Below are 15,208 nucleotides of genomic sequence, written 5' to 3'. Positions count from 1 at the left end.
GGAGAAAAGTTGGAAAAGCTTAAAAATCGGCTAGACAGTAGAAGCTATTATAGAAATACAACTGACCCTTGAACAATGTGGGGGTTAGATGCGCCAACCCCCTGGGCAGTTGAAAATCTGGGGGCAACTTTGGACTCTCAAAAATGTATCTACTAATAGCTTAACTGTTGACTGGAAGACTTGTAGATAACATAAACAGTCAATTAGCATGCGTTTTATATGTTATATGTACTATATATTATATTCTTACAATAAAATAAGCTAGAGAAAGCAATGTTATTAAGAAAGCCATAATCCCTACGATTGCACTACTAGGTATTTATCCAAGGGATACAGGTGTGCTGTTTCGAAGGGACACATGCACCCCCATGTTTATAGCAGCACGATCAACAATAGCCAAAGTATGGAAAGAGCCCAAATGTCCATTGACGGATGAATGGATAAAGAAGATGTGGTATATATCTACAATGGAGTATCACTCGGCAATCAAAAAGAATGAAATCTTGGGGCGCCTGGGTGGCGCAGTCGGTTAAGCGTCCGACTTCAGCCAGGTCACGATCTCGCGGTCTGTGAGTTCGAGCCCCGCGTCAGGCTCTGGGCTGATGGCTCGGAGCCTGGAGCCTGTTTCCGATTCTGTGTCTCCCTCTCTCTCTGCCCCTCCCCCGTTCATGCTCTGTCTCTCTCTCTGTCCCAAAAATAAATAAAAACGTTGAAAAAAAAAATAAAAAAAAAAAAAGAATGAAATCTTGCCATTTGCAACTACGTGGATGGAACTAGAGGGTATTATGCTAAGTGAAATTAGTCAGTCAGAGAAAGACAAATATCCTATGACTTCACTCCTATGAGGACTTTAGAGACAAAACAGATCAACATAAGAGAAGGGAAACAAAAATAATATAAAACCAGGGAGGGGGACAAAACAGAAGAGACTCATGAATATGGAGAACAAACTGAGGGTTACTGGAGGGGTTGTGGGAGGGGGTGGGGGGATGGGCTAAGTGGGTAAGGGTCACTAAGGAATCTATTCCTGAAATCATTGTTGCACTAAATGCTAACTAATTTGGATGTAAATTTAAACAAACAAACAAACAAACATAAATAAATACATAAATACATAAATACATAAATAAATAAATAAATAAAAAGAAAGTCATTAGGAAGAGGGATGCCTGGGTGGCTCAGTAGATTAAGCACCCAACTCTTGATTTCGACTCAGGTCGTGATCTCACAGTTCGTGAGTTCAACCCTCACACTGGGCTCTGTGGTGACAGTGTGGAGCCTGCTTGGGATTCTCTCTCCCTCTCTTTGTCTCTGCCCCTCCCCCTGCTGGTGCGCTCGCCCTCTCTCCAAATAGATAAATAAACTAAAAAAAAAAATTATATTGCATATACAGAAAGATAAGGCACACAGCAAAATACGAACAGTGGCTGAATCCAGGCAGAGGACAGTTTCGCGGTTTACTGTGTTCTTTCACCCTTTCTGTTATGCTTGAAAGTGGTCACAGTAAAAAGTCAGGGAAAATGAGAGTATTAATAACAACCTCAGAATGAAGGAATACGGATATGAAAAAAACCAGCTAGAGATCTTGGGAACGAAAATCGTATTTGTCAAAATAAAGAAACCGAGAGATGAATGATCAGAACAGATACAGTTCAAAAGGAAATCGTTGTGCCAGAAGGTGGAGCCCAGGTTTTGTCCAGAATACAGCACAACAGAACACAACGCAGTTAAGGTGGAGGAGAAGGCAAGCGATGTGGAGAAGAGACCCTAAGTTCCAGCTCCTGTCCCATCAGGGAAAATGACAAGAAGGAGCTTATGAGAGACATTTTAAAAAATTCCTTAGGCCTTCAGAAATATAGGAATTTTCATACTGTTTCTATCTAATGCATAATGCCAAAAAAAAAAAAATCAACAATGATCTGACACGCAAGTTTAAAAAATTTTTTTTTTCAATGTTTATTTATTTTTGGGACAGAGAGAGACAGAGCACGAACGGGGGAGGGGCAGAGAGAGAGGGAGACACAGAATCGGAAACAGGCTCCAGGCTCCGAGCCATCAGCCCAGAGCCTGACGCGGGGCTCGAACTCACGGACCGCGAGATTGTGACCTGGCTGAAGTCGGACGCTTAACCGACTGCGCCACCCAGGCGCCCCTGACACGCAAGTTTTAGATGATTTCAACGTGGAAATTGGGGATGAGGAGGCAATAAACACATAGGGAGAATGTGCCAGGTTCTTGTACTCTTAGGGTCAAAGAAATAAATGCTGATTCTAGACCGCAGGTAGAAAAATATAAGTTTGAATACGCATTTAACATTTAACAAGATAAGTAGAAATAGGGTATATGGATTTCCCAATTACTAGAGGGTAGCATGGGAGACAGACAAATATTGGATCCGCCAAAGGCAAAGACGTACTTCGTGACGTGGAAAAAGGCAGTCACTGAACAGTGACGGCAGAAGGCTTCATCCAGTTCGTTCAACAACAGAGAGGGGGCAGTGGAATAGAGACACAGCAGAGCTCACATTCCCTCCCGGGCCTGGGAACGAACAAGAAAGCGTGTGATGTGGGGTGGTGGTAAGTGGTAGGAAGAAAAAAACAAGTAAGGCAAGTAAAGGATATAAAGGAACGCAGACCGCGAAAACGTTATGCTCAGCGAAAGAAGCTAGATGCGGGAATACCCACCACATTGTGAGTTCCACTTACACAGAATGTCCAGAACAGGCAATCTATAGAGGCAGAAAGTAGACAGGTGGTTGCCAGGGGCATGGGGAGGCAGCAACAAGAGCGACTGCTAACAGGTAGAAGGTGTCTCTTGGGGCGATGAAAATACCTGGCAATTAAGTGTGCTGACAGTTATACAACTCTGTGAGTACACGCCATCACCACCCTGAACTGAACGCTTTCAATGCGGGAGTTCTACGGGATATGGATTGTATCTCAGTAAAGACTTTTTCAATTTTTTTTTTAAGTTTATTTATTTATTTTGAGAGAGACAGAGACAATGTGAGCAGAGGAGGGGCAGAGAGAGAAAGGGAGAAAGAGAATCTCAAGCAGGCTCTGCACTGTCAGCAAAGAGCCCGATACAGGGCTCGAACTCATGAAACCGTGAGATCGTGACCTGAGCTGAACCAGAGAGTCAGACGCTTAACCAACTGAGCCACCCAGGCACTCCAAGATTTTTTTTTAATGTTTATTTATTTTTGAGAGAAAGAGAGACAGAGTGTAAGCAGGGGAGGGGTGGAGAGAGAAGGAGACACAGAATCAGGCTCCAGGCTCCGAGCTGTCAGCACAGCTGTGGGGCTCAAACTCAGGAACCGTGAGATCATGACCTGAGCCGAAGTCAGACGCTTAACCGACTGAGCCACCCAGGTTCCCCCCAAGAATTTTTTTTTTTTTTTTAAGTAGACTCCACACCCAGGGTGGAGGCCAACGCAGGGCTTGAACTCACAACCCTGAGATCAAGACCTGAGCTGAAATCAAGAGTCAGAGGCTGAACTGACAGAGCCACCCAGGCACCCCAATAAAGATTCTTTTTTTAAAGGAACTTCGTAGAACGCTACTTTAGACAAGCTAGTCCAGTAAGGCCAACTCATGTAAAGCAAAATAACAATCTGTTGATGTTTACACACATGTGCACACACGCAGAGCAAACTGCCCCAAAGCATCTTAATAGCCACGGCCTTTCATCCATTACCACGCTCCTGCTCAGAGGCAGGGGAAACCCTGACTGGTAAAAAGAAGAATCTAGTGGGAATTCTATAGCTTGGAGTCCTTTTAATACTTAATGAGTTTTTCATGTTAGGCTTGAAAGTACCAACTGTGTGACCATTTTGCATCAAATTAGCCCAACTGTGCCAATTAAATTTTAAGAGATCAGGCTATGTTTTTTGTTTTTTTAACTTTTTTTAGTGTTTATTTATTTTTGAGAGAGAGACAGAGTACATGTGGGGGGTGGGGAGAGAGAGAGAGAGAGAGAGAGAGAGAGAGAGAGAGAGGGAGAGGGAGGAAGACACAGAATCTGAAGCAGGCTCCAGGCTCCGTACTGTCAGCACAGAGGCCGACGCAGGACTCGAACTCACAAACCGCAAGATCATGACCTGAGCCGAAGTCGGACACTTAACCGACTGAGCCACCAAGGTGTCCCAAGAGATCAGGCCTTTTAGCAAACTAGTCTATAAAACTTTCCCCATCAACTTGTGCTGTGGTGGTACTATTTCTCAAAAGTCATAAAATCAAACAAAACAAAACAAAACAAAACATGGAGTTCCCCATAAGGTCTCCTGCTCCCATCAGCCATTTAACTCGCCTCCCTGGCCAGGAGCCCTTCAGCTGATGCGTGAACCCCACTCTTCAAGCAGAGCCCCACCGTCACCCTTTCCCGCTTAGAAGGCTCTCCCTTCTCCCTCCTTCTCTACCCTTCCCTCCCTCTCACTACTTGCTCGTTCATTCAGTCAGCACATATCAAGGGCTTATTCTGGGGAAAATAACCCAAAGAAAACCCTAGAGTCAGAGTGCACACAGAGGTATTTAATTTACCTTGTGGTTTCAATAATAAAATAGACTCTTTTCTATGTATTTCAAAGAATGTTCATTATTTTATAAAATTGATCTTTTTCTATGTAATTCATCTATCCCGTAAACATGGCAGATATGCACAATTCAGAGCTAGCGAACTGAAGTTTATTCTGACGGCTTTGATCCACTTTTTCATCACGAAATCACCTACTGTTTGTGTATCCATTAGAGAGTTAAAACCCAAGAATAAAAAAACAAGTTAAATAAATTGAAAAAAATCAAAGTTTTTCATTAGAAAATGTAAACGGAATATTTTTAATTTTAAAAACTATTGGATTTTTACCCTTCTCAGACATGAAAATGGCAGGAGTGGGGATTACCTGGATTGAAATTATAAGAAAAATTTTTTTCAGTGAAATGGTCCAACATCCTCACCATCAGCTACCGTAACCCACTAACCATCAGCTGTGTGCCTCTCACATCAATTTGCACAGCATCCCCGGGGCACCTGGGTGGCTCAGTTGGCTAAGCGTCTGATTCTTGATTTCAACTCTGCTCAAGATCCCACAATTTGTGGGATAGAGCCCTACATCGGGCTCGGGATTCTCTCTCTCTGCCTCTCCCCCGCTCATGTGCACGTGCTCTCTCTCAAAATAAATAAACTTAAAAAAAAAAAAAAAAAAAAGGATGAATGGCATCCCTTTAAAAAGCAGTTGCCTCAAGACGGGACACATTCCAATGACCTGTCACTGCCCAACACACACTGCAGTTGCCATCAGGGCACTTGGGCAAGTCCCCTGGCCTGCAGTACACCAGATTTGCGATTTTATAGTCAGACCTCGCTTTGGACCGAAGAACTGCTTAACACTATGGCAGGTGTTCAAATACATCCCTGAAAGTCCTGCCAAAAGTAAGAGCTGCAGGGTGCCTGGGTGGCTCAGTTGGTTAAGCGTCCCACTCTTTGATTTTGGCTCAGGCCATGATCTCATGGTTCATGAGTTTGAGCCCCACATCAGGCTCTGTGCTGGCAGTGAGGAGACTGGGATTCTCTCTCTCTCTCCCTCTCTCACTTGTTTTCTCTCTCTCTCTCTCTCTCTCTCTCTCAAAATAAATAAATAAACTTTAAAAAAAAAGATCTGTACATTCTGAAGAATTTGAATAAGGATCATCGCAGCTGGTTAAACATCTGGGAAATACGTGTACAATTTTTCAAGGAGACTCTTTTGAAAGGCGCAGCACCCGTGGACACATCAGGTTCTGGGGTTGCTATTTTTTACAAATCAGGCACATCGCTCCTTAGTGACGCTCCAAATTTGGGATGATGTCACCTCAAACGTTGACGAATAGGTGAGAAAACTTCTAAGAACTGCCGATGCTCACACACCTCATCTCGGGTTAAATTCACCTCTTTCCAATCTGGGAAACAGAGGCTTACGAGGCACAGTAGAGCAAGTCAGATCAGAGAAGTCCATGTGTGTCGTGGTGTATATACAGGAGCTGCTAATGAGAAATGGTCTTCACTTACTAATCCCTCCCAGCGGGCTGGAGGGATCCTCTCACAGTCCTTGCTTGGGTTCTGTCGCTATGTGTTCAACAGGACAGCATTTTGTAAGCCATTCTAGAAGATGGGCTTTTTCTTTTGTTCATACCAGCCAAATGCACCACTTCACCCAATTCATCTGAATTAACAAGGATTTGTGTAACAAGCACCTGGCATCAGGATGCTGCTTTGGTACTGCTAATCAAAACACACAAAGAGTGTGAAATGCAAGTGATATATGACAGCCCAGATATTGAACTCATTCCTCCCCAACCTTTCTGCGTGTGTGTTGTGTTGGTGCGGATACTACCGGGCGGGGGGCAGGGGAGGGCATGGCCAACAGTGAGCAGAAGCACCAGAAGCCAGAAGGCTCAGTTCTGTTCAGATCTGTCACCCACAGGCCTCCATGTCCTGCTCTGTAAGATGAGGGTCTCTCTCACAGGGTGGCCACGGGGAAACCCCATATGGGTAGGTAAGACAAGGATCCTTCCTGCATTCACTGACAGGGTAACAGATCGGTGAAATGACTTGTGTAAGGTCCGCTGCACACCCAAGCTTCCTGACTCGCCACATCACTCGCTCTCTCTCTCTCTCCCAGGTGATTTCCATACCAACATCAGCACCCATTTACTGATGATCTGCAGTGGGCCAGGTCCCTAAAGCGAAGGGGTTTGCAGGGTTTGAGGGTGAAGCTGGTAAGAGGAGGTGACATCACACGCCTAAAGGGCTACGTGGCAAAGCCAAGATTTTAAGGTGGTAAATCTTAAGGAGCAGCGTGGGTCTGCTCCTGGAGCTCGTTCCACGGTCTTTCCGCTACACGTGCTGCCTCAGGAGGGTCAGAAACCTCAGGAGGCAAGGTTTATTTTGCAACAGGGATAGCTGTCATTGGCATCAAGAACAGATTTCCTCGGACAACCAGCACGACCCAGTACTTCTTTCTTATCTAACAGTCCTTTTGCTATTTCTGATCAAAACTGAAAAAGTCCAACCAATATGATCCAAGTAGGAAAAGCACCTGATCTGAACCACAAAATCCCGATTGGAAGGACCGAGGATGCAAACTTTAAAAGAAGGCAATGCCTATTTCCCTGCCCCTGCCCCTGCCCCCTCTTTTGAAAGTGCCAGGCTACAAAAACAAAGATTACTTGTAGGGCCCGGGGAAGCTTGAGAGCCAAGGCCCAAGGTCCTGAAATCTGGAGGCCCAGGCCCAAGGGCATAAACTTTACCTCTGTGAAGGAGAGATCTGGCAACCTCCCCAACAAGGGGAGAGTGAACCCGACAGAGAGCTGAATAAAGGGGGTACAATTCGACAAGGCTAACCTCTGTGTGTGGACTTGAGGCCTGTGTCCCCAGCGATCTGCAAAACGAGTTTACATAACAGGCCTTTGTATTGTCCCAGATAAGAGAGAGTAGAGGAGCGGTCAGAATGTTTTAAGGATTTAGAACCGGCTGAGATTTCCTGGGGGACAGTGAGGTGGGCGGGGCGGGGAGTGAGGGGTGGAGGAGGGGCGAGTTAAGAAATCACCTGTCTGCTCTGAGGAGGAAAAATGGTAACAACAGCAATAATAATGTAAGTCCTTATATTTGTAATTCCTTGATTTTATCCGCAACGCCACTTTCAGGATAGACCAGAAATGAGTAACACTGGTTGTCTCTTCTTAGAGGGCACCGCGGAGTTGGGGGTCAAAGGGAGATTTTTTTTTTTTAACTGTATGCCCTTTTATGTCTTCAAAATTTTGAAATTCTGGACCACGTGGATGGATCATCCATTCAAAAATATGTAAGGGGAATTTTTACACTATTTTAAGTACGTCCATAGTTTTCCAACAGCCCTAAGAAGCAGGCAAAGATCATTAGTCCCAACTCAAAAATGAGGAAGCAAGCCATGGGCTCCAAGAAGGGAAAAGGAATTCGCCACGGTTGTGCCAGAGCTGGATGGAAGATTCAGACCTTCAGACTCCTAAGCCAGTGCTCTCTTTCAGAGACTGCACGGTGTGCAAGATGGCGCCCCCCAGGTTCACTCTTGAAGTTCAACCTGCATACCCAGAGCCTCAGGAATCCCCATGAGGTTGGACACAGGAACCTGTCACCCCATAAGGTGCCTTCCTAACCAGCACAGCAGGCTATGTGGGCTGTTCAAGCCTGGCTAGATGTTCTGTTAGTGGACAAACATGCTGGAACTCACTGAGGCTTCAACCCTTATTCCTGAAAAATCTATGAAATGCCCAAGTCCACATTCTTGTCTCAAAGTGCGGTGGCTGCATCTGCATTTTTACTAGATTCATTAACTTGCAGACTCTGAGGGTCATTATTATGAACTCAGAGGGACTCAGATGGGGGGTGGGCGGGGGAGGCAGGGAGGTGTTGAGTATGAAAACAAGCACTAGGCTTGGGACCCAGGCAGACCCTGGGCTCAAGTCCTGGTTTTGCCACCGACTTGTGTGGAGCCTTGGACACGCTGGTCACTTCATTTATTTTGGCCTCAGCTTCCCCTCTATTAATAAAAATCAATGCACAAACATGTACTGCACATCATGTGTCTCAACAATGTGCTAGGGACTCATAGGCCCATAAGGCAGACTAGATCCCTGCGCTTTCAAGGAGCTGATACACATCGTACAGGAGGGGACCAACAAACGAGGTAATTTCAAGTCCTAATAAGTGCTATGAACTTATACTGTAATGGGAGAGAGGGTCTAGAAGGTCAGGGAAGGCCTCTCTCTGAAGAGAAGGCATTTGCAGTGGGAGCCAAATAATGAAGCAGCAGGGGGATATTAGGAACACGGTGTGATAGGCAGGGGGACAGATACAAAGACCCCAAGGCAGAAAGGGCTAGCGAGGCTAGACAGCAGCAAGTGAGGGACAGAGGGAGGGACATGAAATCAGCCCAGGGAGATGGGGGCCCACCTCCTCAGGTAAGGAGTCTGGATGTTATTGTGGTTGCAAGAGGAAGTGACTATAGAAATAAGGAAGTTTGATTAGATCTGTGACATTTCAAACAGTTTTTAGCAGAACTTTTCAGTCAAATAGAAACAAGTGGACCCTCAATACAGAAGTGGATAAAAGGAGTATTACTCTGGCTGGGTGAGAAGCCAGAACCTGTAGCCCCTCGGCCTTCCCCCTTCACCCCTGCAGCAGTACCCCACCCCACCCGCCCTGCCTAGCACTGGTGTTCAGAGGGGCTGGAAAAACACCGGTGATCTATCTCTGGGTTGTTGGAGCTCACACCAGGTAAACAAAAGCCTGTGGCACATGGAGAGGAGGTTTGGGAGATCATGTTGGATGCTTGTTGGAACCCCAACAGCCCCCTGGAAAGGTTTTAAACTAAATCCCTGATACGGACACACTTTCTGCAGGAACAATAACAATAAAATCTGGCTCACCAAAGGTTCCAGTTAAAATCACATTGCTGAAACTATAGGGACAGAAAACAGATCGGTGATTGCCAGGGGCTGGGGTGAAGGGAGGACACTGACACAAAGGGACACAAGGGAACTTTCTGGGTCGCTGGAAGTATTCTATATTGTGATTGTGGGGGTGATTATGGGACTGTATACGTTTGTCAAAATTCACAGAACAGCACACCTAAAATGGGAAATGTTTAAGGAGCATAAATTAAACTTTAATAAACCTGGTGGGTTTTTTGAGGGGGGAAAAAAAAAAAGACACCTCTGAGGTGTTTTATGGATGAGGAAACAGACTCAGAAAGCAAAAGTGACTTGCTCCTTCTGAGTCAGTGGAACCCCAAAAGTCCCCCACCCACTGCTGCTCATAGTTTTTTGTGTTTTTTTGTTTTGTTTTTTTTTTGCTCGGTTTTAATTCAAAGCCTCTTTAGCATCCTGGGCCTCAGGTTTCTCTGACTACAAAATGAAGAGATAAATAACTGTCAAAGACTTTCCCACTCCCAACAATCAGATTCTAAGAAGCAGTCTGGTGTAAGGGGAAAGACCTCAGTGCTGTGGAGACCGAAACAGTGGAAGAAAATTCCCACTGCTACCACTACCTGCTGTGTGCCCTGGGGCAAGCCTGTCCTATGCCAGACAGGGTTAATAAGGACACACCTGTAGGGGTGCCTGGGTGGCTCAGGCAGTCAAGCATCTGACTCTTGATTTTGGCTCAGGTCAGGATCTCACAGTCGTGAGACGGAACCCCACGTCAGGCTCTGCGTTAACAGCGCAAAGCCTGCTTGAGATTCTCTCTCCCTCTCTCGCTGCCCCCTCCCCCTCTCAAAATAAACATTAAACACACACACACACACACACACACACACACAGCTGTAAAACAGCTGGCACACAACAGACTCTCGAGAAGGGCAGCCGTCGTAACTACCGAGGGGTTTTACCATCCCCATACTGTTCTGAATGCGGAGGTGACCATAAGGAAAAGAAATCACAAACTGCCCGCGCTGCATTGCATAACCTGTGCCCGGGTACACAGTACACCCTGGGCTCCACCGGGGCACAGGCTGTTATCACACCAGGTAAACAGGAACACCCTGCCCCCTCCTTGACCACCGTCAGCACCCAGTCACCACAAACACTTGGGTGCGGGAGAAGGCCGACAGCTCACAGGAACACCACGGCTATTTATGCCTATATTTTAGGCACTCCGCTTTCCCTGTGGCTGCTGGCATCATCACAGGGCACAGACTCATCCAGAGACACACCCCACCCATCCTACAGCCCTTTCCCTCACCATCTGCTCCAAAGGGGTGGTCCCAAATAATGACTCAAAGCTGCCTGCCACACGCTGCTCCTTTTTTCTGCTCTCCGAAAGAAACCAAAACACACAGAAACCGAAAAGACTGTTTAAAAACAACAACCACACACAAACAAACAACAAACGCTTCAGGTAGGGAGTTTCTGCTTCCTCTGGCACATCCATTCTAGGGGCACTGCGGTCATGTAAAGTTTGTTGGCTTACTTTTTCTCCACGGAGAGACAGGAGGTGGGCAACACCCACAAATTATCCCAATTTTGCAGAAACAAAGAGCGAAGTACCCTGGCAAAAGGCAAACATGAGCAGGGCTCCAGCGGCCCGGGGACGCAAAGCACCAGAGCATCAGGCCTCAAGGGACTTCAGTACTCTGGCTCATCTTCTAGAAAACACAGAGATAACAGGAGAAAACACTTGCCCTGTGCCGCCCCTGCCCGGTGCTCTTAAGAGCCGTCCTGGAGATCATGTGAATTCAAAACCACGAAAGAATGGAAAAGATTTCTGCACAGCTCAGTTAAGTAAAGATACTGGGCATAAACAATGCTCTGTCCTGGCCACGATCTCCTAACTTTATTAGGGAGAGCTGGCACCCAGGTTAAGAAAACTCTGATTCATTAATCACAAATATTATTTATCAAACCACCGCCAGGACATTGTGGCAACTACATCCTGCTGTTTCTATTCAGAGCCATTGCCAAAGTTTGGTCCTCTCCCCCACCTTCCGGTATCTGTGAACTTTTCAGTTTCTATCAAACTCCAGATGGGGGAGGGGACCCAGTGCTGGCCCTAGTCGAGTAAAGTTCCACCACCAGGTCCACAAAGAGACTGCAGGGAGGCGTGGCCAGGCCGGAAATTCTGACAAAAAGTTTTGGCCCTCCGGTCCTAGAAGCAATTACTTCCTGATCCTTTCTAGTCGTGGAGGGAGGGGGGAAGGGGTAGTTTTCTGGCCGGGTTCTCCCAGCCCGGGGCCGAGCTAGAGCCTTCGATCGCGGTGGGGAAGGGTCAGGCCAACCATGGGCCCTTCTATACCCCGCACTCCGAGGCGCTCTGCTGCCTTCCACCGGCGAAGTTATTTTGGAGCAAACTGCCCCCAGGGTGTGAGCTCGGGAGGGCAGGGACTCCTCCCCCACACTATCCCCAAACACACACACCCACACCCGCACACACACACCCCAAGGCCGGCGCTCTGAGGACTGAACCTGACCTAGACCCTAAGGCCCAGGCCTGCTACTACAGGAGGAAGGGTAAGGGGAAATGAAAGGGGTTTGTCAGAACCTCAGAACAATCCGGGGCGCTCGCTGCGGTATGGGGTTGAACCAGCCCCTACCCCCGCTGGGGGAGCGCGCCTTCCGGGGTCCCTGGTCGACCCCCAGTGCCCGTCGTTGCCCCGGCCGCGCCGCAGTCAGAGAAGGCCAAACCACCCCCCGCGCGGCGACCCCAGGCCGGGCCTCCCACCTTGACCCGCTTGCCCTGGACCTCCAGCGTCTTCATGGTGAAGTCGACGCCGATGGTGCTGCCCTGACGCTCGGAGAAGGCGCCCGTCTTGAAGCGCTGCACCACGCACGTCTTGCCCACGCTCGCGTCGCCCACCAGCACCAGCTTGAACAGGAAATCGTACTGCTCGTCCGGGTCCCCCTGGCCCGGGCCCGGCCCCGCCATGGCCGCGCGGGAGCCGAAGGGCCGGCGCTCCGGACGCTGGGGGCAGCCCGGGCTCACGGAAGCTACGGACCGCCAGGCGACGTGGAACCACCGCAACACCTGAAGAAGGGGCGCCGCCGACTGCCGGCCCCAACCCGGGCCCGCCCCGGCCCCGCCCCTCCGCCCTTCCGCCCCGCCCCCGGCCGGGCCGGAGCCCACCGGCCTAGGCTCCGCCCGGGACTCGCCCGGTCCCTCCTCCGCAAAGCTCGCGGCCGGCCCTCTGCTAGCTCCCGGCCAGTCCGGCCCTCAGGTCCGGCCTCAGCCCTGCCGCGGCCAGGCTCCGCCCCCCGCACGGCCCCGGCCCGACTCTAGCCTCAGCACATCGGGCCCCCCCCCCCCACTCCAACCTCAGCACTTTGCAGGACAGACTCCGCCCTCAGCCACACCCCCGATTAGACTCCGCTCTCAGCCCCGCCCCGGCCAGACTCCGCCCGCAGCGCCGTTCTTGGCCGCGCCCCCAGCCAGACTCCGTCCCCAGCATCGCTGTCGGCCCCGCCCCCAACCCGACTGCGCGCTCGCCGCGGCCCTAGGCGGGTGGACGAACCCCCCTCAGCACCGCCCCTAAGCCTTCCCACAACCTAACTCCGCCCGCAGCACCGCCCCCAGCACTCGCCACGCCCCCTGCCGTCCCGCTGGTCAGCCCGCTCGCATAAGCAGTCAGAAACAGGCTCCAGGCAACGGTAGGATCTTTGGGCCTGACCCAGCCAAAAAGAACCAAACACTTGGCCTGAGCAGAGGAACATGGGAGGCTTGTGGGGAGCTCTATGGAAGGGCAGATCAGCTCCTGTCAAGATGGTCCATAAACCAGGGGTCCTTGGAGAAATGGAACCCAAATGTCCATAAGAAGCTTAAAATAGATCAAATGGGACCTATCCCCCCAAAGGGCTTCCCGACCACCAAGATGGGAGGGAACTGAGAACACTCTTGCCCTCCAATTCTACTTAGTTCAATAAATTTGGTTAATGCCTACCATGGTTCAGGTACTGTTCTAGGGCCTTTGTTCCTATCAGTGCACAAAGCAGACAAAAATCCATACCCTCCCCAGTGGAAAAGGAAAGAGGGCTTTTCCATGGCTTAAGGAGACCACAGAGGGCAAGTCCACCAGGGCCAGTACCTTGAGGATCCCTGACCAGCTTTACTGTCCAAGTGGGGAAGAGACTGGATGAGGAGGCAAAGGCAGACCCATGGAGATGGTGGAGGAGCAATTTGTTCTGGAACAGTGTGAACTCTACTCCCATGGTAAATACCCAACAGTGCCAGACAGGAACCCCCAAAGTGCCATGGAAAAGCAATTCTGGGAGCCCAGCTTTATTACATCAGACTGGAGTGGCAGGAAATAGCCTCCATCCTGAGGTGGAAGGAGACAGAAGGATATGGGATGGAGGGCTTCCACATGCTGGGGTTGGCTCTGGGAAACTGGGGCATGTCAAAGCTTAGAACTCTAGAAAATAACATCTGCTCCAGCCCAGAGTGGCTACTCACAGCCACTGGTGGAGACAGGGAAGGGAAAGGTGAGCCCAGGAGCTGGATTGAGCCAAGGCTTAGCTGCTGGAAGCACCGGGAGAGGAAGGAAGAATGTCAACAGTTGCAGGGTGGGGTGGACAAGTGGCCGATGAACTGAACTGGCCTTTTCATTTGCCTTGCCTGGAATTGGTTTGGGGTGGGGTGGGGGCATGTTGGTCTTGCTATGGATTTTGCCAGAAGGCCCAGCCACCACTTGCTTTGGTGGGGTGATGGAAAGGTTCTAAAACTAGACTGTTGCGATGAGGGCTGCATGACTCAGGAAATGTATTAAAGTCCTTAAACTACACTTACCATGGGTGGGGGAAGATGGTGTGTTAAGTTACACCTCAATAAAGCTGTTTAAAAAATATCCGCATTTCCTCTTTTTTGGTGGGAAGTTTCTAAGTAGCCCGGTGCCATTTTATCTGAAGTTGAATTATGCACATTTGAAGCAGAGCAATTCAAATTTAGAAATGTTTTATGATGTCTCACTTAATGCCCCAAATGTGAAATGATGCACATCCCAAATTTTAAAAAATAGGTCAAGAATTTAACATTCTTACAGCTGGAGTGGGGGGGCAGGGGGAATGCTGAGTTTTAACTATGCCGTTGCCACATGGGGGGCACCAGCCTGGCTGACATGCTGAAGCATGCACTGTAACCCCCACACAGCGTGCATCAGAACTCCTCCCAGTGGTTAGAGAGACAAATGCCATCTTCCCTCTTCCTTAGTTCCTCCCTCCGTTCCTTTTTCATCTTTATCTTTCTTTCCACTGTCACCTTTGGTAAAATATACAGCCTCTAACAATACCATCTTGAGTTTTACTTGTCAGTGCCCAGGCTGGTGCTAAAAATGTGTCCCCAACATACACGAAGGCGAGAAAACACCACAAAGAAGACCAGACACCAACCGTGATACCCTGCGTTAGTAAAGAGTGCTTGGTGCACATTATTAGAATATGACGGAGCAGCAAGGACTGGGCTGATGCTGGCTGAGGACCGGGAAGGCTCCCTCGCAGGGGCAGCCCTCAACCCACCTGGTGGCCAAAAAAATGGCAGCCATCCCACTCTTTCCCCCCTCCCCAAACCCCAAAATGTTATAAACACTGGTCAAATGACCCCCAGGCCTCCCTTGCTTCCGTTGATGGTACCCATTTCACGCTTGAGGCTTTGCCTAGAAATAAGGGAGCAATTGGCTCTCAGCACCCCTATGCCAACCTCTACCAACTCCATG

At 49.0% G+C, this 15,208-nt stretch overlaps 1 protein-coding gene across 1 annotated transcript in view; it reads right to left on the bottom strand.

The window, feature by feature from the left end:
• RAB43 (RAB43, member RAS oncogene family) overlaps positions 1 to 12,571 on the bottom strand; it is a 33,671-nt gene extending 21,100 nt beyond the window's left edge. Inside the window, exon 1 of the mRNA XM_040463733.1 lies at positions 12,229 to 12,571. Within this exon, the coding sequence (XP_040319667.1) occupies positions 12,229 to 12,432 (204 nt within the window). The 5' untranslated portion in view covers positions 12,433 to 12,571. The remainder of the gene's footprint in view (positions 1 to 12,228) is intronic.
• Between the last annotated feature and the right edge of the window lie 2,637 nt (positions 12,572 to 15,208).

The sequence above is a fragment of the Herpailurus yagouaroundi genome, unplaced genomic scaffold (genome assembly GCF_014898765.1).
Source record: "Herpailurus yagouaroundi ecotype Mexico unplaced genomic scaffold, PumYag 419, whole genome shotgun sequence".
NCBI lineage: Eukaryota > Metazoa > Chordata > Mammalia > Carnivora > Felidae > Herpailurus > Herpailurus yagouaroundi.
The sequence above is the reverse complement of the archived record's forward strand: the minus strand, read 5'-3'. Positions and strand labels throughout refer to the sequence as shown.